Source organism: Macaca thibetana, chromosome 3 (assembly GCF_024542745.1).
Source record: "Macaca thibetana thibetana isolate TM-01 chromosome 3, ASM2454274v1, whole genome shotgun sequence".
Lineage (NCBI taxonomy): Eukaryota > Metazoa > Chordata > Mammalia > Primates > Cercopithecidae > Macaca > Macaca thibetana.
Genome location: NC_065580.1, coordinates 15,840,578 through 15,868,225, shown reverse-complemented (window position 1 = coordinate 15,868,225; position 27,648 = coordinate 15,840,578). Strand labels below are relative to the sequence as shown.

At 45.2% G+C, this 27,648-nt stretch overlaps 1 protein-coding gene across 1 annotated transcript; it reads right to left on the bottom strand.

The window, feature by feature from the left end:
- Positions 1-1,577: 1,577 nt before the first annotated feature.
- TRPV5 (transient receptor potential cation channel subfamily V member 5) lies at positions 1,578-27,397 on the bottom strand. Its single transcript, XM_050784959.1, has 15 exons — positions 26,957-27,397; positions 23,976-24,073; positions 23,685-23,807; positions 23,053-23,190; positions 22,648-22,746; positions 22,317-22,492; positions 21,720-21,866; positions 19,172-19,384; positions 9,965-10,051; positions 9,790-9,866; positions 9,363-9,528; positions 9,120-9,186; positions 6,984-7,252; positions 3,987-4,093; positions 1,578-3,301 (listed from the first exon to the last, which is right to left on the bottom strand). The coding sequence occupies exons 1-15, from the start codon at positions 27,223-27,225 to the stop codon at positions 3,007-3,009; spliced, it is 2,331 nt and encodes a 776-aa protein (XP_050640916.1). The 5' UTR covers positions 27,226-27,397; the 3' UTR covers positions 1,578-3,006.
- Between the last annotated feature and the right edge of the window lie 251 nt (positions 27,398-27,648).

The following is a 27,648-nucleotide window of genomic DNA, read 5'->3' as shown; positions in this document are numbered from 1 at the left end:
GCTCAGTTTTCTGAAAAACAGGACCTAATAGAGACAGCATGAAGCCAACTGAATCTGTCTCTCTCCTTCTTTATTTTTTTTGGCAGTTTATTCAAAGGGCAAATGAAAATCTTTTCCTATCTCTTAATATTATACAAAAATCTTATTTAAAAGAGAAAACCAAATTTTATTTTTGTATTACTGTATTATTAATTCTAAAGGTTTAATATTATAAGCAAATCAATCAAATTTTAATTAGTTTGACTGTAAAGTAAGATTTCCATGAGGCTTTTATAAACTTTACAAATTTGTGTTAAAGAACAGATCAATATTCCAAGAAAATCCTGTTATCCTCACACAGTGCTCAGATTCTGACCCTGCATCAATGTGCTATTTATATTAATGTTCAATTTGTATAAAATCTAAATAATCCCCTTAAAATTTTAGCCAAACTTGACCACACACAAAATTCCTTTTACAAGATCAACCTTCCAGAAACCTTCTACAACTTGCTTAAACCTTCAGTTTTGTCCTTTCTGTTAACTTGAAACAATCCTTAAAAATCCTCTAAACTAGAAAAAAACTTTATCTTAAAAAAGAACCACAATCCCGTGACTTATTTTAACATTTGTTCTCCAAAAAAAAAAAAAAAAAACACCACATCCTACCTCTTTAATACACATTGTATGTACCTAGTAGTTTTAATTACATTCATTAATTCATAATGTTAACTCTTAGTAATTCTTATTTTAGTGAAAAACCTAGGCAGTAAGCAATTTTAATTACATACCAGGTACACAGGCCAGGACAAAGGACAATATCTGGGGGTAGGCCAAGGGCTCAAATCAAAAGACATGTAAGTTTATAGACAAGTTAAGCAAGTATTAAAAGGATTACAGGGGTAGTGCAGTGGCTCATGCCTGTAATCCCAGCAGTTTGGGAGGTCAAGGCAGATGGATTGCTTGAGACCAGGAGTTCAAGACTAGCCATGGGCAACATGGCAAAACCCCATCTCTAAAAAAAAATACAAAAATTAGTTGGGTGTGGTGGTGCACACCTGTAGTGCCACCTACTTGGGAGGCTAAGCGGGGGAAGATTACTTGAGCCCAGAAGGTCAAGGCTGCAGTGAGCAGTGATCACACCACTGTACTTCAGCACGGGCAACAGAGCAAGACCCTGTCTCAATAAAAAGGACTATGAAGCAGAGTTTTAAAGCGCTTCCACTATGAAAAGAATAAAGAAGAATGATGTTGACTGAGCAGTTTTACACACCCTGCCACCACTGTGTCCCAGTGTGTGCGGGCATGTGTATACACATTGTGTGATCCCTTACTGTTGGGCACTCAGTCCTGAGCTGGTGTATCTGAATTAACTGTCTGTGGTTTCACAAATACCACTTACTTCTTTGTTATCCCAGACCACAGTTCTCTGAAAAGCTGACATGGCTTTTTGCTAAGGGGGATGATAGGGGCTGGGACTAAAAGTATAGTGCTGGAGACACAAGAGAGGCTGCCCATGAGCACCTATAATGGGTGCCCTGGACACATGATTCCTAATTTCCCTCCTGGAGAGGGATGACCCTTCCTCTATTGTTGCTGTTCCTTTCACAACTCAGTGTGGGGAAAAGGGGATGGGAATGGAGGATGGCTATGTCAGGAGACCAAGCAGGAGCTTGTTGCCTCCCGGCAGGAGGATGATTAACTGCTAGGGACAGAGCAGGAGGGTCCTGGAAAAGAAATGATTAGGCTATTCAAATATAGGCCTAATTTACCATACATACACCAGGATGCAAACACTTCAGACTGTGAGCCTCAAAGAGCAAAGATAAGACAATTCAACAACAACAAAAACCTAATTCGAAAATGGACAAATAAACCGAAAAGACATTTCTCCAAAGAAGATATATAAATGTCCAATAAATAGGTGCATAAAAACATGTTCAGTATCATTAGTCATTAGGGAAAGGCAAATCAAAACTACAATGTGAAACCACTTCACACCCATTAGAAGGGAATGTAAAATGGTGAAAGCTATTGTGAAAACCAGTATGGCAGTTCCTTATAAAATTAAACATAAGAATTGTCTAGCAATTCCATTTTTAGGTGTATGCCCATAGTATTTGAAAGAAGAAACTTGAACAGATTTTTGTATATCATATTCATAGCAGCATTATTCACAACAGCCAAAAGGTAGAAAAACTCAAATGTCCATTGGTAGATGAATAAATAAATAAACTGTCGCAGATTTTGGACTAAGATTGCAGAATCCCACTTACATAAGATGCCTAGAATAGTTAATTCATAGAAAGAAAGCAGAATATTGGTTATCAGGGGCCGGGGCAGAGAGATAGCTGGAGAGTTATTGTTCAATGGGGATTAGAGTTGCAGTTCGGAATGATGAAAATGTTCCATAAATGAATAATGGTGATGGTTACGCAACAATGTGAATGTACTTAATGCCACTGAGTGGCACATCTAAAAATGGATAATATGGTAAATTTTATGTGACATGTATTGTGCCCCAATAAAAAATTAAAGAAGGCAAGAATAAGGAGACTATTTTATTGCAGTTGGGGTTTGGTTGCTAAGTGGGGAGAAAGACCTACAGGAGGTTGGGGAAAAAAGAAGGGCAACAACCTCTATGCCATGCCTGGCTCTTCCCACATAAGCCCTGGGAAGCCAGAAAAGCCTCACAGCTTACTACTTTCTAGGGTCTGCGTGGGGCAGAAGAGAAATGGTCCTGACATTAATCTAGCATCTCTACCTCATATCTTTAATTGCCAACCTCCTTTTTCCTGAGATATGGGACTTCCAAGAACCCAGAAAATATGTGAGACAATAGATGACCATTGCCCATTGCCAAAATTCTGATGTGAAATGTGAGATATGGCCTTTTCGGGATTGTTCTGTCCCACCCTCCCATGAATAACAGGCACAGAAGTTAGACACTTGCATAGGCAGAGGTCTCCGTCTCTGTCCCCGTCCCCAGGCCAACCTGGAGTAAGGTCAAGAGTGACAGCGATGCTAATCAGAAATGGTAGACCTCCTCCCCATCCCCCTCACTAAGGTTCAGTCCAAGATCCAAGTGCCCCAGGGTGTTTTGACGAAGGATCTCCCAGCCTCGGTGACTGCTGCTCTGGGAGGTGGTCCGGGATAGGGAGGAATTTGGAAGAGCCAGGGAGGCTCTGGCTAGAGTCCCACTCTCAGCCCCAGAGGGCTGTTTCTCAGATGGATGCTCCTGGTCATCCTCCTTGTCTGAGTTCTTGAACGCTTCCACATAGCGAAGCACTCGCAGAGGATTCTGATCATTGTGGTTCTCAACCCTGATGAGGGGAAAGAGGAAAGGACTCAGTCCAGGTGGGGAGAGATGGGCAGGGGACAAGTAGAGGCGAACATTTAGAAAGCAGGGTCAAGGGGGAAGGAGAAAGAAGGGAGCAGAGTTGAAACAGGAAGAGTATCTCGGATCAGGTGAAGGGAGGTCATTGGAGGGCAGGCTAACCTGGGATAGAGATAATCGAGGCTGAGCAATCAGGGCTTGCAGGGTGGTAGGACGCACACAGGGGTGTGTGTGTGTGTGTGTGTGTGTGTGTGTGTTACTAATACATGGGAATGTGAAAGAAAACAGAGCCAACTAATAGATAAGTGTGTCACGAGGATGATGAGATGCAATTCAGGAAGTAAATTTGAGGAGAGAGGAGGATCACGCCAGGAGATGAGGGCAGAATATGAAGGAGGAAGTTAGATCCAAGCCAAAAGTACACTGAAAATGAAGGTCAGCTCAGAACAAGGTGACAGCAAGTCTGGTAACCCATGCTGACGTCTGAGCATGGACACATGCACACAACCTTTTACACGTGGCTGCCCTGAGGTACACACAGCATTCTTCCTACCCCTCCACTTCAGCTCCAGCCCCCTCCCCTAATGCAGGCTCCAGGACACCTGTCGGTCACCCTTGCTTCCGTGGCCTTATACATATCTGCAGTTTTGCATGTGCACACAGTCACTCACCGCAGGAACCAGCGGTCCCCTAGCCCGTACTCGCACCCACAGATCCCGGAGCGAGGCCACAGGCAGCGAGGCAGCTTCCGTTCCAGCATCACTGTGGTGGCCACGACCTGGAAGGAGGCAAGAGGTACAGGAAAAACTCTGAAAGAGCCATGAGGTTCAAAGAGGCACGGAGGCCACTGACAAAGGGAACCAAAGGCAACCAGTGAGATAGGACACTAGAGGTCAGTGGTGAGAACAGCCACCTATTCACCCCACAGCCTGTGCCAGGCACCGTGAAACCAGTTTCACTCATCAAGAAATGAGAGAGGATTTTTTTGTGAGTGTTTTGAATAAAATAGTGACCCTTACGTTCCTATTCAGACTCATGGAAAATGAGTCACTCCAAACTAATCTCAATTTGTTTCTCATATAAAAGCCACGGACCAATTATCTTGATTTAAATAAAATGATTAAATAGAATCTCTGTGATCTTGGGGATGAATTGATACTGTTACTGTTCAGGGAATTTTCAGCAAATTAAATATCCATATCTTAAGAAGGAAACGGGTTGATTAATGACTGCAAAGTTGGCAGGGAAATTTCTGGTAGCAAGTCCACCACACGTTCTGTCCTTTGCTCAGCCCTCATTAATTACTTAGATGAAACGTGGAAAACAAGCTTATCAAATATGCCTGTGACACAAAACTGGGAGGGATATGTAATAAGTGGGGCAACAGAAGCAATATAAAATGGTATCACTAGGTTGGAATGCTGGTGTAAAATCATTAACAAGAAATTTAAGTAAACCAAATCTAAGGTCCTACATTTACATTTAGGAAGCTTAGATAAGTGAGTCATAGAACAAAGGTGTGGGTGTGCCAGCTGATCACAGGCTTAATAAGGGCCATTTGTATATTTACTAAACAACCTGACTCTGCTTTACATGCCCTTAGCATTACGTCCAAGTAAGGAAAGTCAAGGTCCCGCTTTGTACCGCATTGCTCCAATCATATTGGGGACTATTCTAGTTTCAAAGGAGCCATGATCTATTAGAGCATGAACAAAAGGGTCCAATCAGAATAGATCAGAACCAGGAAGGCTTCCTAATTGAAGGAGTGGCAATCTTCAAAATAGCAAATTATTCACCTCACGTTTTTCTACTCCCTGTCTTCCTCATTACTCCACACTTCTTTCAGTTTGTTAATTGCACCAAGTTCCCTCCTAGCCCAGGACTTCCAGTCATTCTGTGCTCTTACCCTGGATAGCTGTTCTTCTTTGCCTTGAAAGGAATGTTTATTGTTCTTCCTGAGCCATCATGCAGCCCCGTCCTTCCTCAGGTAACAGCACCCAGTTTTCATTTAGGGAATTGCTCCCTCATCACTTTCAGTGCATTGGTTTGAGTGGACTGGGCTTCACACAGTTCCGCTTAATTATTTTATTTTCCCCCAAACCTCCCCTCCACCACCATCACCAACACCTCCACTATCTAGTCCTTGGTCTTTCCTTAGATTCAATGATGTGCCTATGACCCAAATGTGTTCCCATGAGATGGAACATGGAAGGAATTGGCAGAGGGAAAGATGTTCTTTTAAAGCCTACAGTTTTGCCTGGCACCAGGAACCTCACAGAACACAACATGAGTGGGGCCCTTAGAGCTGCATATTGCAATGCAGGTCCTCATTCTTTTTGGAGTTTGGAGCTTCTAGAAGTGATCTCACAAACACGATGGGAGAGCTTGCCTTAGAAGAGAGGTCAAAAGAGAGTCGAACAGAGGAATGGATGTAATGTATAAGATGTGGATCTGCATTCTGGCCAGATAATTCTAAAGTTAGTTTAATTCTCTAAACTTCTCATTTACGAGGACTAACACATCCTCCTCCCCCTGTTTAAAAATCTAAAAGTCTGTTTGAGTTTGATTTTCTGTCCCTGTAGCCAAGAGTCCTAATTGCTACTAACCTTGACCTGCATCCTTTTCCCTCCTTCCTTTTAACTAGCTAGTTCTTGCTCACCTTTGGGTTCTCATCTTAAATGTTGCTCCCTCAGGAAAGCACGTCTTCACCTCCCAGTTCAATTCCTCTGTTGCATCCTCTTCCTAGCACCTTACATTCTCTATGGCACTTTCGCTGCTGTAATTTTACAGCTTTTTGTGAAGTCATTCACTTCATGCCTGTCTTTCCAACTAAACCGTCAGCTCCGTGAGGGCATAGATGGTATCTGTTGTGTTAATGCTCATGTCCCTAGCTCCTAGATGTTTGCCAACACGTAGCAGGGTCTAAATGATCATCATTAAATGAATGAAAAGTCTAAGGGAAAAATGATGGCTATATTCAAGTATTTGAATGGTGCTTATATGGAAGAATGTGTTCTGTGTTATATGAGAGGGAAAGACTGGGGCCAAAGAATGAAATTTTAAGAAGATAGATTTTAGCTCAATGCAACATGAATGTCTAATAACAAAATCTTTAAAAATATGGGAAAACTTCCTTCCTCCCAAACTCTACCTGAATTTAAAAGATAATAAAGTCCTAATTAGTATTAAAGAAGATATTGAATGACCTTCTGATCAATAAATGATTATTATGTTAAGTAGGAGGTCAACTTGAGGGCCAATGAGGGTCACTTCCAATTCTAATATTTGTCGGTCTATGATGATATAAAGAAAAGTTCATAGAGAAACAGGGATTTATAGAAGCAAATAGAAGATAAGGTCCAAATTGAAAACTGGAATATACCAGAACAAGGTCACTTCTAGTTCCTACTGGACTCCAGGATCACTCCTAGGTCTACTTTTCACCTGTAAGCAACAACCCCACTTCTTGCCACTATCCTCCATTTAATCCTCCTTCTGTCCCTTCAATTTATCCACATGTACCTCAGTTTTATGCAAACCTCTGTTAAGGTGACAGCCTCATTGAGTTTTTCTGTGACTTTTTTAAGAATGATTCACCATAACATTTTCCACTTTGATTTTTCTCTCCATCCCCTGCCTCTTAGCAAGACTAACACAAATAAACTTACCTGGGCCCTCCAGAGCTCATCCCGCTCCTGGGCCACCCGCCAGTGGGTGTCACCCATCATGGCGATGAACAGGTTGAGCATGAGCAGTGTGGCAATGATGGCGAAGGCGAAGTAGACAACGCTGAACATGAAGGGCAAGTCCACATCGTAGTTGGCAGGAGCATCAATAACAGTGAGAAAAAGCTCGAAGGTGCTGAACAGTGCCATGGGGTAGTCATAGAACTGCCCCAAACTGGTTGGGTCCTCTGTCTGGAAAATGATATAGAACGCTGCTCCGCCCAGGAAGAGACATGGAGATTGGATAATGGAGTTATCACAATAAGCATGGACATGGTTAGCACTTACTCTATCTCTGATATATATGTATATCTAAATACACTTGCACACTTGCACAGATAATTACATACTAATAAACGTAGTTTCCTGTGGAACTGTCTAACCCTAAGATGTCCTATGATTAAGTTCACCACTCTGGGTAATGGTCATGGTAATAGTCATTTAACAACAACAAAATTGTATGTGTGTGCAGTGTGTGTGTTTGTATGGATAATGGATAATAGGTCACCTAACTGGTTTTTACATTTTAGAAAACCAAATACTTAAAAGGCAAGTTATTATAAGAATGCATGGAATCTTCAACAATTTTTAAACAACAGAACACATGAACAGGCTAAAAGAAGAGCCCCTTTTTATCTTGATGGCCTCTAGATAACCCTCCATCACTCTGACATTCCCTGAGTGAACCTGAACCAACATAGGAAACGGATTTCTGCTCAGGGTGGAGCCTACTGGATAGCAGTGAGCGTAATGGAACTTCAGGACAGCACTAGACTGCTTGAAAGCCTCCTCTCTGCATAAGGAGCTGAAGCACAAGGTGATTCTGAGAGCAGAAACAAGGTCTATGATAAAGCATTGCCTCCTTATTTATTTAAGAGAAAAGCAAGTGCAATGACCAAGAAGTGATCATTTAGAGAGCTCTGGATAGAGGACATCTACAGAAAGCCACTCTGCGACCATCACCTCATTTTGTAATCTGTGTTATGTACAGATGTAGATGGCCAAGGAGTGGGAGGAAAGGGTACATAAGGGCGTGGGGTGGAAAACTCCAAACAGGCAGAAAGCCATCATTTTACTCTTTCACATTTCAGATTTTGGTGGGGGTTTTGTTGTTGTTGTTGTTGTTGTTGTTGTTGTTTTGTTGTTGTTGTTGTTGGTCTGTTGTTTTGTGGGAATCCCCATTGAACGGGAAATTCCTAAGGATAGCAATGGAGTCCTCTGCACTGAGTCATTGCTTTTTAGAGATGGGAGGGACTCTTAAAGCTCATCTAGTGACTCTTCTTGTCTAATAGATGATCAGTTGCAGACACTGAGGACTGAATTTGAGCTACTGGCCTTTTGCTTTCAGACCTGGGCCTTCCTCTTTCTGCACCTCCCTAAGGACTCTCTTCTGTTCCTCCACCCACCCTCTCCTTCCCTCTGGCTCTCCACCTGCCTGTGTTTTCCTGCTGTGCTGTTCCTTTCTTTTGCTCCCTGGCACTTTCACTGGCTGTTCCTTGACTGGGTGCCTGTGTGTCCCTGTTCTCACAGTCTCTCTTCACAACTCTTCTTTTTTGTTTTCTCTGTCATTCTTCAAACTGTCCAACTGTTTTTCTGCATCTCCTGTTTCTAATTCTTTCATATTTTTTCTCAAGTTTAAATGACTACATATAGAAAAAAAGCAAGTTATATGTTGTTGAGTGCTTTATGTTTCCTCTTCTGAATTGTAAACATGGGAGAGTTAAGCATGGCACTATCTCTGTTTGTTCACATGGTTTTCTGAGATCCATGACTGGCCAGTCTTTCCTGTTTAATGCCCTATTCTCACCAAAAGTCTTTTTCTGTCTCTCCTTTAAAGATCTTGCAAGGCAGTTAGTGAACATGAATGTTATTGGCCCTGAACACATGACTTTACCTTCCTAGGCCAACCTGAGTGGCCCCTGGTCTATAAATATGGGTGTGCTTTTAGACTCACCTTCCAACAGGAAAAAAAAAAAAAAAGCAAAATGAAGTGCAAATGAGAACTGAGAGCAAGAATGAGAGTGAACTTTCTGGAGAACTGGATCTGCTGCTCTAGTAGAAGAGGGAATGGTGCCTTACCAGAGGCAAATCCCAAGATAACCACAGCCATCAGCCAGCAGAAACGCATTAGGTCTCCAAAAATCATCTGCAGGAAACAGAGAAGGGAGAAAGGGTGGGATGATTCCTTTTCCACTGCCTCTGAGGAGCTAACGCTAACAGATCAGGAGGCTCCCATAGTTCCACCAGCCCCACTCTACCTCCATCCCTCTGTCTGGGAAGGTCTTGTGCCTGAGGCAGAGGAAGCTTTGGGAAAGCACTGACCTTCTGGATCATGATGGTGAAGGGACCCAGCATCTGGAATCCTCGAGCAAAATACATGACACTGCACCAGCCCAGCACCAGGGCAAAGGACATGGGCACCACCTCCCCATTGGTGTTGGTGAGCCGCATCGCCATGGTCACCAGCACCAGGGAGGCATAGGTGATGCTGGGGGGAGCAGACAGCAGGGAGTGAGAGACAAGCTGGAGCTATTCTAGGTCCCTACAGCACAGTGGTGACTGGGGTGGTACCCACACACTCAGGCTTCGTCTTTACACCTAAAACACACATACAGTTACACCTACAAGTCCACTGGAGAGAAGTCCTTGGAGTGAGAGTGACCCGAGGCCTAGATATCAGAGAGTGAACTGGAGACAGGAAAAGATTCTGGCAAGGAAAGGCAGGGGGCTGGAATGAGGGGATACTCACATGATGACATGGAATGGCCCCCCAAGAATTGTCTGTCCAAAATAGCGAGAGGCACCGACCCTGAAGATGTCTGGGATCTGGGGAAAGGACAGCAAAACAAAAAGACAATGTGGACTGCGGTTCAGTCTGGGCCTTAGATGGGATGGGCTTAGCTTGGACCCCACCTGCACCTCACCTCTAGGAGCAGGATGATCACAGCCCCAGTGACGCTCACCAGCTCCCCCACCAGCCTGATGATATCTTCATGTGTCTCATAGGCCTCCTATGTGAGGAAATTCAGAAGAAGTGCTTTCTGATGGGCAAAGAGTCAAATCCTTTTGTGCAAATGATTGAAAGCTGCTAAAGTCCATCCACAATAAAGGAAAGCTCCCCTTCCCACCAGCATCACCCCACCCCCATTGTACTTGCCATTGTGGGTAACTCTGTGACCAGGACAGGAGTCTATGTATCCAAGGTTTAATAGATGTCACATATGCTAATGTCTTGAGCTACCATCTAGCAAAACAGCTATAACATATATATATTATATATTATAGATGCTTATAAGCAGAAATTTATCATGTATATACTGAGCAGCTGAGAACATATTTCAGAGCATCAAGTGAGCCAACAGGAAGAGGTATTAGTGGCTTGGGATGGTTTCAGCTATGTGGAAAGTCCACCTTTTCCAAACTCATCATGGCTCCCAGTGGGAAGAATACACTGTAAACATATCACAGAATTCAGGTTCCCTCACGGGCCCAAAATCTACTACCTCTAGTGAGACCTTGAACCATTCGTGGAAAAATCTCTGAACTTGAGGTTTCTCATCTGTAAAATGGAGGCTACAGTGCTTACTTCCCAGAGTCATTGTGAAGCTTACATTAATGATATATTTGCATGAACTTTATAAATCATAAAGCACTATAGATATATTTACTGTGGTTTTATTATGATTTGACATTACAGAAAAGAGCAGAAAAGGGGCTAGAGACACTATGAGGAAGGGTCCCTGCCTATCCTGAGCAGTAGTTGTAGAAGGTACAGTCCAAGGGTCAAGGTGGAATGAAGACCACCCTACTTCAATGCATGCTACTTCATGGTGAAACTTATGCAATATCACAGATGTAGTGCTAGGATCCTACATTAATTATCCTTATCTTTTTGAAGTTATGAGCTCACTTGAAAACATAATAAAAACTGTATACCTTCTTTCTAGAAAACTGTGTTCACATATAGAGAATTCCCACATGATATTGCACAAATAATTTCAACACATGCAAGCAGCCTTTTGACTTTTGGGAGCTCTGTTGTCCAAGGTCACATCTCCTAATAGTGCACCCAAGAAAGGAGTTGAGAGTCCCCTGGGGCCAGCAGGAAAGCTGATGATTTAAGCTGGGGAGAATGTGATCCCTTGTTAGCATAAGGAACAGCAATTATCCCTGCTCTGCTAATCAGCTGGAACCTGTAAGCATCTCTCCAGACGTTACTGCAGCAGCACACTCACCTGTCCAGTGAGAGGCAGCGCTTTTGACATAGGGAACCAAGAGACACTAGGACAGAAGCTTCTGTCTGTGTGTCTGGAGATCTCTGTGGTCTAACAACCTGTGACCAGACATCAGTCAACACTTTTTTTTTTTTTTGGCTTAAAAAATTGTATGCTCTGTAAGCTTTTCTGACATGTCTCTCTCTTGAGAAACTAGTAAATTTTATTTTATCATATAATAGAAAATTTCTTTTTTTACTTGCTTCCAAAGAATTTCAGAGTTTTTGTTTTGTTTTGTTTGTTTTGTTTTTGTCCTCCGCTCTAGCAACTATCTCTGAATTCCTTCTCTTCTCTCCTGAAATTCAGTTCATGGACTGTGTTCTTTTTCTTTATCTTAATGTTTCTATAGCATCTGTCTTTTAGTGTAAAACATGCCTACTCCTTCACAGAGTCAGGTAGTGAGTAGGAGGATAAATAACAAATACATTACTTTAGAAACAAAATAACATTAAATATAGAAATAACTACATCTATGCCATATATGTGTCTGTAAAAAATTATTGTTATTTTTAAAATGTTGTGTCTTGCTTCAATATGTCTGAAAAAATGCTACCAATCTTTTCTTGCCTCAAGAAGAAAAGAATTACACGTAAGTTGGCGAGGAGAGCTAGGAAGATCAGGGCGCCCCTAGAAGCCAGCCAGGAGTCACAGCAGCCATTCCTTCAGGAGATGAAAATGAAACCCTCTAATGCTGGGGACAATTTTGGCCACCAAATTCTCCTGCTGGGGCTTCCTCTCACCAGTTCAACAGATTTCTTTACAAGTACACGTTCCCCTGCACAAATTCACTAGGGCGTAATGGAGGTGTTCAGAAACCCCAATTTTTTGCCTCTGCATTACCTGGGATCTGACTGACCTAGAGAAGCTGCCTCCAGCACTCTGTCCCTGGGGTCCTTATCCTTAAACCAGGCTGCAAAGTGCCACAGACTCCTGAGACCCCCCTTCCTTGCTGTTCTCCAAGACCAGAATACAAACCCTTCTGTAGGGTTTTATTTGCTTTGTTTTATAAACTACTGTCTCTGGAAAACAAAAATAATATATGTGTGTAAAAGTTGCAATAGGAATAATGATGATAGTGGGCTTTTAAAGCACTTTGATTTTCTTTAGATTTTCTGGGCAACTCCAGTGTTTCACACTGACGTATAACGTTAGCTCTTGCTTTAGAATAGATACTCTTTGCAAAGGTAAGGAAGATTTCAGTATTTCAGAGATGGAAAGGGGCATGAAATTGAAGTGAAAATAGGCTTACCTTTTAATTAACCACCTTGCACCCCTAGAATTAAATCCTAAGCCCAAACTGGTAATGGATGTTTCTTTTAATTTTTAAAATTCTATTCTTTGGAAATTGCATTCAAGACTTTTTTTTTTTTTCTAGATTGAGATGCTGATTCACAACTCTCTAGATTTAGGGTCCTTATGAAAACACTGTTTCCTGGTTATGTTTGGCAAAGTAAATTATCAGAGCACCCATTCTCCAGTCCTACTCGTTCAGTTCCCAGTTCTCTCTGACATGTTCTCCTTTTCCTTGGTTAACAGAACTACTGCCTTAGGGCAAACCTATGCCGTCTACCATCTAGTTTACCCTACATCTATTTCCGCTTTTTCAACCCACCCCCCACAATGCTTCTGAATTGATCTTTCTGAAACAGAGATATCATCCTGAGACTTCTCTGTTTAACATCATTGCTAGCTCCCCAATGCCTTCAGAATAGAAATGCAGGAGAGGTGGCAGTGGAGGGTGCTCTTTAATCTTTATCATCATAGAAATTCACTAGATAAGGTCTAGATTTGATTAGCAATTAGAGATAGAAGCATTTGATTCCAGGGATGCAGAGGTGATGCAGGAAGGAAGAGCTAAAAGAAAGAAAAACTGGTTGTCCTCCGTGAGTAAGACATGGGTGAGAAGGAGGGGTTGTCCAGGACGCAGTTGCTCTCTATCAGATCTGCCACTTGATTTGTAAGTCATGAGCACGATGTACATCATTTTCTTTTAATTAGGAAAGCTCAATGTGAGATAAGAATGTAAAAAATAAAACCAGAGTACCAAACGGGATGTACAAAATCCTCGCTACTGTGGCCCCTGCCCTGTGTCCTCATACCCTGTGTGAGCTCCGGCCACATTGAGCTATTGGGGTTCTGGGTTGCTAAGTCGGGACTCTGCGCAGGCTGTGCCACTTTGTCAGAATGCCTTCCTCCACCATGTTGACCTGGCTCATCCTCACCGATGCCTCAAGACTCAGGTCAGGCCAACACTCCTCCTGGGCCTCCTTTCCTGCCCCTCCATGCCCAGGTCATGTGTCTCTCCTGGGACATGTGGAGCTGCTGCGTATTGACAGCCCTCTCTCATCACTCTGAAAGTGTCTGGGTACCCCATGTCTCACCAGTAGTCTTAGAGCTTCCTGAGGGCAGGGATGCCGCCCTCCTACTTTTTATCCACAAATGCACACAATGTGGTAGGCACTCAATTGGTAAGAAAGGAAAGAAGGAAGGAGAAAAAGGAGAGAGGAGACAGCAGGTGCAAGCTGAGCACTGCCTAAGAGATGCAGAAGGGTGGTAAGGAGGACAGGAAGCGGGGATGGAGAGACCTATCTGGAGGCCTAAGAGGAAAAGAATGATAACTAATTGTGCTTTTCTGAAATTTTCAGATTCCTACATCAAGGTCACCTAAGCAGGCCTGGCTAACAATGCACAGAGAAAATACTCCAATCCACCCCTGTAAAAATAAATATCATCTAACAATGACTGGAATTTTTTACTCCACAACATGGCTTGCAATTTAAGGAGCTATCAACAACCAAATCCCCTATGCAGGCTGACATTTATACATCACTGAGAATTGTCCTAATGAGATTTGCTCTCACTTCCCAGCCAGCTGAGTTCATTGCCTTGAAGGGAATGCCCAGAAGGAGTGGGCACAGCAATGCCTGGGGCACTACTGGGTCGTAAGGGCCAGGGATGTACCATGAGGAAAGGATGGGGAACATAGACCACCCCAGTGGGAAGTGGGAAGGCCCCAGAACAAGTTGTCAAGCCCAGCTCTAGACCTTTTTCCTTCCCATGATCCCAGACTTGCGAAGGAATGAAGTTCTCAGAGAAAGCTCTGCTAGCTCTTATGAAGAGCTTCTCCAATTCCCTAACTGGACATGAGTTCCTAACCAGCCCATCAGAATCAAGTGGTAAATCTTTGTCACAACACACATGTCCAGGCCGACCCTGGGTTAATTTGGAGCAAGAACCTGGCATTTTCTTGAAAAGTTCTGTAGGTGTTTTGGACGTGTACCCCAAGTTGAGAACCACTGGGCCATAAAGAGAGAGAGCGATCTGGTTCCCATGTAAGTCAAACTGCCTTCCAAGGGTTAATTTCATGTCCCAGTCTCTGCATTTTCTCAGGGGGATTGGCTTGGGAGATTACCCCTTTCTTCTGAAGAGTCTTCACCCATTCCCACAGAATTATGACTTGCCTTATATGCCAGTAGGTTAACCCCATCAAAAAATAGTGCCAATTATCAAAACTGGAGAAGAGCCAGTATCTCAGTATGTGGGGGTGGGAATCCTTCTATATCTGATCCCCTCCCACAGCACTTCTCAAGTGCCTCTAATCTTGACAGGGAAAGATGAGATGTGTAAATACAAGTGAGTGTGGCAAGCCCTGGCTAGCCAAGAGAGAAGACTGGGACCTAGCACATCACTCTGGAGGGAGAAATGGCCTTGTCTGGTGTGTAAATGTGAGGATTCTGAAAGGAAGCAGACCTGCAGCCCAATCCCAGTGCTGCCCTTGCTAGCTCAGTGTCTTTGCCAAAGTATTTAAACTCTCTTGACCTCAGATTCACCATCTTTAAAGTGGTGATGATTGTATTTACTTGTTAGGATTTCTACGAAGATTAAATGATAGAATAATGCTTTGTCACTCAAAATATGGTCCACAGAATCACAACACTGGCCTCCCCTGGCAGTTTACTGGAAATGCCAAGTCTCAGGTCCCACTCAGCCTTACTGTCAGAATCCACATTTTAATAAGGCCACTTTAATATGTGCTGGGATTACAGGTGTGAGCCACCATTATTTTTTGCTTGCTAAACTGTAATAGCCTCCTGACTGGTCTCCCTATGTCCCTCCTACCATCCCCTACATCTGTTATTCACCATGCAAGTAAGTTCCCCTGTTTAAAATCCTTCTGACTTCCCATTACCCTGGGGATAAAGTGTAAAATCCTCAGCATGGCCTTTAAGACTCTACATAAATTGGGAAGGATCTGTCTGGACAACCTCACCTGGAGGTACCCACCCCAGCTCCCTGTGCTCTGGTGAATCTTCTTTCAGTTCCTAGACTTTGGTGAGGTTATTCCTGCCTTGAGGCCTTTGAATATGCATTCTTTCTGTCTAGAACTCTCTTTTCACGTTGAATTCATACCTAGATCTCAGCTCAGTCATCTTTCTCAGAAGCAGTCTCTGGCCTCCCAGAGGGACCAGGTCCCTGCTATAAGTTGTTTTTTCCCACTCTGTGCTTTTCTCATTATAAGAAAAAAATAACATTGATGCCAACAGTCACAGATTATAATGAAGTATCTATTTGTATGATCATTTGATTAATATAAACCAGTCTGTAGACTCCAAGAAAGCAGAGATTATGTGTGTTTTGCTCAGACTATGGTTGTTGAATTTCCATCACCTGAAACAGTTGTTTGGCCTGCATGAAGCTCTCAATAATAGTTTATTTAATTAATGGATTAGCAAAATATTTCTGGGAAAGAGAAAAACAAAGGAGTGCTGAAGAGAATCTTTTTCAAAAGTCAAAAAAGAGATGTGACAAGAAATTTGAACCACCTACTGAACAGTACTCCAGGAATCTAAATGACCAGAGTGGTGGGCCTAGGACTGGAAAGGCAGAGCTGCACTGACCTCAAAGATGGAAGCCAGGGGTTCTCAACCCTGGTAGAACATTTGGCTCACTCAAAGAGTTTCTTAAAAATACTGAGGCCAGAGCCTCAGCTTCAGACATTCTAACTTATTAGGTCTAGGGTGTAGCCTAGTTATTGTACTAGCTTCCTAGGTTTCTAGCGTGCAGCCTGGGTTAAAAATCACAGATCTAGCACGAAGTAAGATTTTCCTAAGGTCAAACAACTATTAAATTTCAGAGTTAGGGCTAAAACCTGAGCTGCTGGACTCTTGGACTTTGAACATTTTACTCACCTGGAAATCTAAGAGAACTAGTACTATAGTTCATGCTGCTCTGTCTAAACCAAGTAGAAATATATGGAGATAGAAGTTAACTCAAATTAATAGAGTTCTGGGAAATCTCTAGTAAAGCAGGACTTTTAACGGCTGAGCAACGAGGCACCTTAGAGTCATTAAGATGTCCCCCAAATTGGACAGAAATAAACTCACTCCAGCTTTACAAACATCAGCTTTTGTGTAGTTTTTGTTACCTTATACAGAGGAATTTGTTTTCTCTCATCTGTTCTGACATGGTGATGTTGCACTACTCTCATAAAATCCCAGATATTAAACTAGAAAGGATCTTAGGGGTCCTGGAGCCCAGTGATTTCCACAGATCCCAAGAGATCTGCAGAGGAAGTCCTGAAGTGACTGAGATCCCTGTGACCCCAGAGTTATTAATATAATTGGACAGTAAAGCATTCATTCATCTAAGAAAAAGCTCCACCAGCTAACGAATATGTCAACAATTGCATGCGTCAAATCAAGACACTGTATTTGTGCGTTTTCATTTTTTCTAAGACTTTCAAGTAAGAAAACAGTAGGAAAAAAAGGAATTTCCTATTATTTAACAAATCTGGTGCACTGTGAAAACAGAATCTTTCAAATCATGATGATAAGTTTAGAAGCTTCGGATCTAATCCAAATGGGCTTACTACTGAATAAGAAGAACATAGTCATCCCATAAATCAGGTCCAGGGCTCAAAGCATAGGGACTTTTCACTAGCGTTCTTTGTTATCTAACCCGTTCCAGCAGCATTCTCAATCCTCTTACCCACCCACTTCTCCACCAAGAAAAGAATATCTGAAAGTCCAAAGTCTTCTCTTTGAGCTGAAGTGGCTTTCACTGAAGCAGAAAGCAAAAGGGTAAAAATGCCAAGGTACACGAAGAAAGGCAGAAGAGAGAAAGAAAGAAGGATGGGTCAGATGTTCAGCTATAATTATGCTTCTGAGTCCTGAAGCAAAGGAGGCGATCTTTTAAATATAGAATATCTGGATCAAAGAAATGTGTTTGTACATAACAAGCCCCGTCCCAAAGAGATAGAGACACACAGGAAGGAGATTTTTGGTCATCAGTGGCTCAGCATTGCCCACCTTTTAACCCAGAGTCCTGTCTACATTCAAAATGCAGAAAATCTCCAAGTAAGTTTGAGACAAAGGAAGGTTGGAGAAGACACATCTGAGGATATAGAGCCAGGAGCACTGGAAAAGTCCAGCAATCCCCACCTTATTTGTGTTTTCTCAATTTCTAATTATTCCTCCCTCCACTTGCCATCTCCTAACTGTCCTTATTTCCCTCATGTCTCCATGCCAGGGACAACTTTTGTGCCTAGACTGAGATGTATGGAGCACAACTGCTTCCAGCATCTCTAACACATTCAGGCTTGTCTTCCCCAGGCAGCAAGCCCTACTTGGTGAGAGGCAGTGGATCTGGACACACAACACACTGCATATATATATAGAGAGAGCCTATATATATATAGCCTGTATATATATATATATATATATATATATATATATATATATATATATATAGGCAATTCTAGAAACAGGAGAGATGGAGTGTCTCTGCCTGTCATGGGGTTCACTGGGGCTCTTTGCCCTGTTCTCTGTGCATACCGCTGTCTTTGGTCTAAACCAACTCAGGGTTTTTGCTTCTTGGCTATAGAAAGTTTATATTCTCTTTCCGACCCAAACTACCCTGCTTCCTAGTCCAGGCTGAGCTATACCTATGACTGCTCTCTCCTGCATTGAGATAAATCTCCAATTACTTAGCTCTCACTTGCTTTGCAAAATCTTTTTCCTGGTCTTTTGCTTTCTGCTACATACCTACATCACCTTCTGTGTATTTTCAGCTCACCAGGACAAAAATTTTAGTAATCCACAAAGAGTCAACCCCCCAAAGGTAGCTATATTTGTTCAATATGTATATTCAGAAGTGCTCATTAGAGTCTACCCTTTGTGTTGCACTAAAAGGAGGGTTTACTTTCTTCAACAGCAGATTTCTGTATTTACTCTGTACATCTAATAAGTCCTCTTCCTCACCCTAGTTTTCCCTTGGCCACCATAACACAGAATGGCAGGCCCACACAATAAATGGAGCCTCAGAGAGTCTTTACTTCAGCCTGATACCCAATCCAGACATCTTTCTGCAGAGTGTCTGAAAGGCAGTCAGACAGCTGACACATTATTCCCATGGGCCCATACAGACAGCACACAGAAGAGGATGCAGGCCAGCAGGGCTGTTTGTGTTTCCCCAACACAACAAAAATGGACTCAGAAATGGACTTGGAGCACAATTTTCCTCCTTGGAACAATAGAGTTTACCTTGAACATCCCACTACAAAACCCTGATCCTTTTTGTAAATTACCAAAAAAATTCACAAAAGCACAGGCTTACTCATGCCAAGCACGCTTTCAAAGTTTGTGTGAGAAAATCCACAGCTCCCTGGACAAATGCACTTGTGCTCATTAAACCCCATCTCTGGCCTCTTGGTCTCATGTCTAATTTCTACCTGGGTGTTTAGGAGCCTAAACCTGCTGGAACCCAGAAGGTGGCATTGTCCCTGAGCAACACGGCTTCGTTTCCAGCACCATCACCCCATGATGCAATTCCCTTTCATCCCCTTCCAAGGAGAATCACCTGTAGTAGTTTTTGCTGGAGGATGGTGATGTCTCGAGAATGAGTGTGGTTGCCACCACGAAACTTAAGGGGGCGGTAGATGCAGCACGTGGTGAAGCAGATCATGTAGAGCAGGTACAAGGCAGCCAGGATGCAGAAGTACGGCCGGCCATACTTGTTCCACTTGAAGCTCACCAGCTCCTTCACTGGGGTCTGTTCCAGAATTTGGCGAGCCTGGCATGGAAGTAGAGTGAAACTTGGGATGACCAACACAGAAGGATGTTGTTTATCCCACTGGGTACCAGAAGAGGCAGGGCAGCAACCATCATTCATTCAGCTCATCAGTCACTTCTTTGACCAACAACTAGTATATTTCTCGCATATGGCTGGGCCTTGTGCTAGTGATACAGGTAAACGATTATAGCAGTAACCACAAGGCACCATAGCACCAAAGCGGATTTAAAGGATGAGTAGTAGTTAGTTGAGTAAAGGGAGAGTTAGGAAAGATCATACCATAAGGTAGCAGCAGTTGCCAGGTCAGGAAAGTCCGAGAAACCATTGCCCATTTGCAGTTGAGATGTGGTTGGGGAGAGGGGAGAATCTATTGGGAGTGGTAGTCAGAAAGGAAGAAAAGGGCCAGATCATCATGCATTGTAAATGCCAAAGTAGGAAGTTTGTATTTTTGTTTTTTTCTAAATATAACAGAAAGCAACAGAGGAGTTCAAGCAGGGAAGTGGTCAGATTTGCTCTAGAAGTATTGTTGGGCTAGAAAGAAGCAATGGAGGTTACAGGCAGTAGGATGTGGCAGGGTGGGATGGTGCTCTGATATAAGCAGCCAGTGAGATGTTAAAGATACACAGGAGAGGGGATGATGGATGGGAGGAGGCATCTGAGAAATTAGAAAGAGGCAGATTCAAAGCACAGTAGAGTGATTAGCCATTAACAGCATGAATACCTTTTCTATTGAAGCTGGAGGGGAGAAGAGAGACAGTGGGCAGTTCCCAGACATGCCTGGCAGTGTAGGGCAGGAAGCTGAAGGATCCCCAGTCAGAAAGCCTCTATTTTTGTCCTAAGGCAGGAGTCTAGGTCCCAAGGCAGTAGTCTAGGTCTTCTGAACTACAGCTGAAGGTAGTGAAGGATGTGAAAGGGGGCTAGAAAGGAAGATTTACGGAGGAAAAAAGCAAGTCACCCAAGACATGTATGAAAACTGCTGGAGAATATTGAGAATAGCTTAAATCAAAGACCAAGGATGTGTGGTGGTGATATCCACACAGTGGGATTGTTCTTTCAATACCTAAGAAATCCTGCTCAAGGTGTGTCTGTTTCCAGGGATATTCTCTGAGGAAGATCTCACAAACTGGCCACTCAACTTTTCTTCTGTTCATTAGTATTAATAATCATTCATGTTTTCTGGCTCTGTAAAGGTTCCTGGGAAATTCTCACATGGCAGATAAAAAGCAAAAACCATATCTTGGCACTCTCATGGAGTGTCCTGGAACCTGGAAGTATTTTCTCCTCTCTACTGTAGTCTTCAACAAATTTTCCTTTCCCTCACATCACTCAACCCAGCATTGTTGAATGGTCTACATGTTGCTCCCTCTTTAAAAAGTTCCTTTTTTCCTCATCTTCTTGGTGACTCCCAATTCTTCCTTGAAGATCCAGCCCCAGCATTTCCTCTGTGACATCTTCTCTGGTCTATCCAAGCCAAATTAACTCTACCTCAATGTGGCTGTCTGCATGCATGGTACACACAACTATTATGGCATATGTCATACTCTGTTGCAATTATTCAGGGCAGGGACTGAGAATTGAGGAAGCTGATGAACAGGAACTGTGTTGTATTTATTTCTGTATTGTTTGTTTCTTGTGTAGTGCCTGACACACAGCAGGTGTTCAATATGCTTGCATGAGTCCATTCTCACATTACTATAAAGAACTACCTGGCACTGGGTAATTTATAAATAAAAAAGGTTTAATTGGCTCATGGTTCTGCAGGCTGTACAGGTTCTGGAGAGGCCTGAGGAAATGTACAATCAGGGAAAAAGGCCAAGGATAAAGCAGGCACATCCTACATGGCCGAGGCAGGAGGAAGAGAGAGCAGGTGGAGTGCCATGGGCTTTTAAACAACCAGATCTTGTGAAAACTCACTATCACGAGAGCATCAAGAGGGAAGTCTGCCCCCAAGATCCAATCACCTCCCACCAGGCCCCTTCTCCAACACTGCGGATCACAATTCGACATGAAATTTTTGCATTTGGACACAAATGCAAACCATATCAATGCTGAACCAATGAATGAATATGAGGAAACAACTCTTATTTGGAGTTTCTCATCTGAAATGTTAGAATGAGAAAGGTAGGTAGAAGGGACTAGAGCTAAGCAGAGAGACAGGGGATTCAGGAGAGGAGTGTGCATTGGACTTTTCCCCAGGTCCCAGGAGACTATTCTCATCTCCACCTATTATAAGGCTGGGAAGTGCCTTGGGCCCAGGATCTTAGTAAGTGGACAGAATCTGCACAAACACTAAATTCCCTCACATGACAGCCCTGATCCTCCTTGGCATCCATACCTCTCGTTTATCAGAGGAGACCACAAGCTCTAGGAAGGACAGTTCCTCTCCCCAGGAGTCGATCTCTGTGAGGTCGTAGAGAATGGAGGTCAGGGGTCCATATGTCCACTGGATGTGCCTCCGCTTCTGCATCAGGTGCTGGAACATCTGTGAGACCACCAGGATGAGTGAGGGGGCCAATGTGTGAGAAGGTGGTCAAGGGGAACAACTCCATTGCATGGAGCCAGTTGCCCACCCCTTGAGACAGACAGTGGGAATCAACAAACCTCTGCATCTACAAGCTTCCCCTTTTTTGTCATCTTTCCTGCTCCAAAACCCCAGAAAGCTCAGAAAGAAGAAAATAGGCAAAGGAAGCTAGAGCTTTGGGTTACCATAGCACATGCGTTAACGTGAGGTTCTCAAATCCTCTTGAGCCAAGGAACATGAGGCTGAAGATTTCAGTGATGGAATAGGAAGCAAGGGACCACCATCCCTTTGAGGAGTTTGGGGAAAAGAGATTTTAGAGAAAGGTGGATCCTTCACCTCTATTTTTCCCAGGGCCGGAGGTAGGTTGAGGGTCATTAGAAAGACACCTCAGGGATGGGGAGTGTCTCTCACCACAGTGTTACCCTCCACTGCAGCCAGCTTGAAGGGGGTGAGACCCTGGTGATTGGGCACGAGGTCCAGGGGCTGCATGTGGTCCCCATGTCCATCGTAGGACAGCAGCAGGTTGTACATCTGGCAGGCAAAGGTTTTGTTGGGCTGGAGGATGAGGATGTGTAACACTGTGTTTCCTGGGGAGGACACAGGGTATCATGTGGCCACTGGCCTAAAGTCCCTGATGTCCCCATCCCCACCCTGGGGTCTTCCTGAAGGTCCCAGTCCCTCTCTTCACCCGGCCCCTCGCTCCCTGCAGCATCTCAGCTCCCCTCCCCATCCCAGCTCTTACCCAGGGAGTCCTGGGCCCGGATGTCGGCTCCATGCTCAATGAGGAGCCGCACGATCTCCTCGCTGTTCACACAGGCAGCAAAGGACAAAGGGTGCTCCCCTGTGGACACAGAGAGATCCATGGTAGGAGAGTGCAGGATGGCAGGGTGGGGTGGGCAGTCTCCCCCAAGTAATGGCCTCCTCCTCATCCCCCACATCTCAGCTCTAGGCTGAGGGACACTCCTCCAGCAGAACCAGAGGAAGGATGGTTGGGGGAATTGGCTTCTGGCTTAATTAAGCCCTAGAAGGGCTGCCCATCCCAGCTGCCCAACAGTTGGAGCTGAAGGCAGGAACCTCCTGCCCTGGCCTCCCTCTGCCTTGCCCGCCTCTCCAGCCAACCATCCTCCAAGCCCAACCCTGCTCTCACCAAAATAGATGAGGTTGCGGGGACTATGGCAGAAGGCAGTGCCTGTGGCTCTGGCAGAGACACTGGCCCTGCGGGTGAGCAGGGCTCGCACCAGGTTCACGTTCTGGTTCACAACAGCGATGTGCAGTGCAGTCTGACCTGGCCCAGAAACAGCCATCATCAGGGGTCTGCCTCTGTCCCCAGTTCTCTCAGGGACACAGCATCCCCCACCATCCCTCTCAGGACATTCCTGATAGATCTTTGCATAGACTTGTGCCCTGGGCTTGGCAGGGTGGCCTGGGACTGAGAGCAATTTGTCCTTCAGGCTGCCCTGCTCATTGACCTACCCCTCAGTTATTGGGAGCCAGTAGGGGATTGCTATGAATACAATCGTTCTCGTGTTGCTATGAGAGAAAGAAATTGAGATAGGTCCTACAGGGACTGTGGGAGGATTGAAAGGAAATGCTAAAGGAAGCCACAGATTGGTAAAAGCCAAGACCAGGACCTTTGCATTTCTCCCAACTCAACTGAGCCTGTTCTCCTGACCCTCTATCTCCCCACCCCAACCCATCCTTCAGAAGCCAATTTTAAGAGACAACAGTACACCCTCCATCTCAAAGCTTCTGCCTTGAATTACTGTGTAGCCTCCTTACCTGCAAAAGCCTCACATGTGGTGGGCTCAAAGACCAACTCTGGGGCAGCCTCCATCAGCACCAAGGCCGCCTCCAAGTTGTCATAGAGGGCTGCTATGTGCAGTGCCGTCTCCCCCAGGGCTCCTGGAGTGGAGTAAGACAGAAATGTTAGACACTTTTCAGATTCCCTTGAGGAAGGGGCCTCAGGCTCCAGAGACACCCTCCAAGGCCCCATTTCACAAAGTCGAAGTCTTGGGGAGGAGGGGTAGGTGCTTCTGCTCCCACCTCCATCCCATTAAATCCAGATCCCACCTCTTTGTCGAACGTCACAGGTGCGGTCCAGTAGAAGTTGCCTAAGAACAGACAGGTCATTTTCCTTGGCTGCTCGAAGCAGTGGAGACTCTAGAATCCTGGGGAAAGGTGAACGTGAGTTTGGAAGAGACAGTCAGAGCAGAATGAGGCCAAGGGCAAAGGGGATCTGAGACATTCTTTAAGACCAATGTGACTCACACAGTGTGCAGTGACAAATTGGAAAGAAGTGCCTACTGGACTCGAATGACCGAGGCTGGACTTGGGCAAGGGTCAGCCCCAGGGCCTTCCTTGCAATTCACTTCATGGTGATTCTCCTGTGAGGATGGCCCTTGAAGGGGAAGAATTAATAGGAAGACAACCTGTGGTCTGGAAAGAGTGGTGTGAGAGTCTCTGAGAAGAGGACCCTAGGCTTGGCTGAACTCATCTAACCAGAGAAACTGTCTCAGATCCTGGATAGTTGGAGAGCGGGACAGAGGGCACTTCCATCTGCGGTCCCGCTGCTCCTGGGCCTGCTGAGCCTACTGTCTTTAACCAAGGGGAGTCTGGGAGACCAAAACAGAGCGGGAGGAGGGACGGACCGACTGCTAGATCTTTCTTAGGCATTTTGAAATTTGTGAAATGTGTGAGGCACTAAAGTTCTGACTACTCCCTCGGGGTTTTTTTTTTTCGTTTGTTTTGTTTTGTTTTGTTTTTTTGAGGCAGAGTCTTGCTCTGTTGCCCAGGCTGGAGTGCAGTGGTACGATCTCAGCTCACTGCAGCCTCTGTCTCCCAGGTTCAAGCAATTCTCGTGCCTCAGTCTCTCGAGTAGCTGGGATTACAGGCACGCACCACCAGGCCCAGCTAATTTTTTGTATTTTTAGTAGAGACAGGGTTTTGCCATGTTGACCAGGCTGATCTCGAACTCCCGAGCTCAGGCAATCCGCCCGTCTCGGCCTCCCAAAGTGCTGAGATTACACTGCGCCCAGCCTCCTCCGGTTATTTAGATACAGATCCCTGCAGGGGGTGGAGAGTTGTGGGGTGAGTTACAGGGTATCTGTTTCTCCTGTGTGATACCCTTAGATGCAAGGGTCTAAACAGCTTGTTTATTTGGGTGTGTCTCAAGGCAAAACAGGTTGAGATATTCATTCTCCAGGACCTCTGTTAATCTTTGTTTCTACCATACCCAGATTTGAATCTAACAAGAGATAAAGCTGAAGCCTCTCCGACTAGACGTATGTATATTGGCCCCAAAGGCAAGCACAGGGTGTGGGGGGAAGAACAGAAAGGACAGGCCGATGAGTGGCTCCTCTGAGGTCCCCACCTCCAAATCCTTCTGTTTCAATAGCCCCAGGAGCCAGAGAGAAAAAGTGTTTTTATTTTATTTATTTATTTATTTTTGAGACAGAGTCTCACTCTATCGCCCAGACTGGAGTGCAGTGGTGTGATCTCAACTCACTGCAACCTCCGCCTCCCAGGTTCAAGCGATTCTCCTGCCTCAGCCTCCCAAGTAGCTGGAACTACAGATTCCCACTACCATGCCTGACTAATTTTTTATTTTTGGTAGAGAGGGGGTTTCACCATGTTGGCCAGGCTAGTCTCGAACTCCTGACCTCAGGTGATCCACCCACCTCAGCCTCCCAAAGTGCTGGGATTACAGGTGTGAGCCACCACACCCAGCCAAAGTGTTTTCATTTAAAGAAGAAGCTTTTAATCTGAAGTTGGGGCCTGGGTTTACCTGTTAGAGCAGTGCTCCTAGGAAGGGCCATTGTGAGGAGTCAGTTCCCTGCCCCTTCTCACCCAGGAAATCAGTCCCAGGGAGCCCAGTGTCCCTGACCAGCCCAGAGTGGTCAGGGCTGAGCTTGCAAACTGACCCCCATCCTGAGGTCACTGCACAAAGAAAGTCCTTGCCTCCCTGGCCCTCTAGCCCCACTGCCCCTCTGCAGAGAGTCCAGATTTGGGCTGGAGTCTCACTTTCTCAGAGACCCAGGGGTCCCACTCTAAAGCAGGAAGGTGAAAATTCCACTGCAGGTATGGGATGGGGAGGTGAGGAAGCAGAGGGCTTGCCGGTATGAGGGCTCAGAGGGACTTGGGACCAGGCCCAACGTAAACCTGCAAATGCAGGACCCCTTGTTCAAAATTATTAAGAATCTGAAGACGAGGATAGCAGGGCATTGAACCAAGCACAGGAATCTTCTGGAGTACAGGGGAGACCTTTGTGACTGCTAATGTCTGCTCACCAACCTCACCCCTCAGGCAGCTCTTGGGCGGGAGGCAAGCCCCAAAACACTTGGAGGCGGAGGCTGCCCATAGGATTCGTCCCTGCCCCAGCTGCTCTTCCTGGGACTGGACCTCAGGGCTAAGCCATGAAATGATTTACCTGCAGGTGTGCTAGCCCTGCCCGAACTGAGAGCTCTCCGGGAGCAGGCACAAGTCTCATTCAATCTTTGTGTCATTGGGACCTAGCACCCCTCTGCACATAGTAGACTCAATAAAAGGCAGATGGACTGAACTCAGAACCCTCCAGTGTCACCTGGGCTGCCCTCCTCAGCTGGTCAGCACCCAGTGTTACCCCAAACAAAGCTCTCCTCCCCTTTCCCACACAATCCACTTTCATTCAAACGAATGGTGTTTCCTCATCGTGCTTCCACCACCCACAGGAGTGCATCCCCTCTCCAGCAGCCTGCTTCTGCCTGCCCTCCCCATCCCACACACCCTGGCTTCTTCCCTCTGGTGCTTTTTGGTCCTCTCACTCCCCCTCGGCTGTCATTCTGCCTCTGTCCTTAGGTCTACCCTCAAGATTTCCCTGGGTGGCCCAAAGTCACGTCCTCCACCACCACTAAAAGGGGCCAGCTGGGATTCCGTCATTGGGTGGCCTGGAAGGAAAGGGTGTGTCCGAGTGGCTGGCACTGAATTCTGGGGTGCTCTATTCGGGAAGCAGGCCCAGGTGGGTCAGAAGGACTGATGACCACGGCGGTAGGGCCACGAATCCTTCTGGGACCTACCTCTTCTGCTGCAGCATATGAAGCTTGTCCAGGTGCTGGTCCCAGTCTTGTTCTCTGACAAGAAAGGAGGGCAGAAGTTTCTGGAGTTGGCTCCTAGGCCCTTCTGCCTTAGATAGAAAACCCCCCATGCTTCTCCTTGCAGGCGCTGGCAGATTATAGAAATGTGGTGAAAGAAACAGGTCAAGGATGACAGCAGCTGAGCAAGAGATGGGGTCTGTTTGGGGCTGGTACTCTGAGTTTATCTCCTGTATGACTTGTGTATGCAGCATGCAGCTTGTGGGTGTGTGTGTGCATGCAGTATGTGGGTTGTGAGGTGTGCGTGTATGCACAGTGTGTGGCTATGGTGTGTGTGTGTGTGTGTGTGTGCATGCAGTGTGTGGTTGTGAGGTGGTGTGTCTGCATGCAGTGTGTGGTTGTGAGGTGGTGTGTGTGCATGCAGGTGCGCTGAGGGGACTGAGCGCCCTGCCTGGGGAGAAGTGCTTTTCCTGGAGGGGGAGGAGCTCTTTGCAGAGCTGAGCCCCAGGGCCACAGAACCACCTTGGAAAAGAAAAGGAGGAGGGGAAAGAAGGTTCCTAACTGTGGGCTGGGATGGTTGAGACCCAGAGAAGCTGAGGGGTAGGGCAGAGGAATTCGGAAAAGAAAAGGGATGGAAGGTGGGTCCACAAACAAGGTGCAAGGTGTGTGGTTAGTTG

What these genes read in the sequence shown, in the direction of transcription:
- TRPV5 (XM_050784959.1), bottom strand. Translation starts at nt 27,225, where the DNA reads ATGCTGCATACACAAGTCATACAGGAGATAAACTCAGAGTACCAGCCC. An exon ending in CCGCAACCTCATCTATTTTG is followed by an intron (nt 22,747 to 23,052) that starts GTGAGAGCAGGG and finishes CTGTGTCCACAG; the next exon opens with GGGAGCACCCTTTGTCCTTT. An exon ending in CCGGGCCCAGGACTCCCTGG is followed by an intron (nt 22,493 to 22,647) that starts GTAAGAGCTGGG and finishes TGTCCTCCCCAG; the next exon opens with GAAACACAGTGTTACACATC.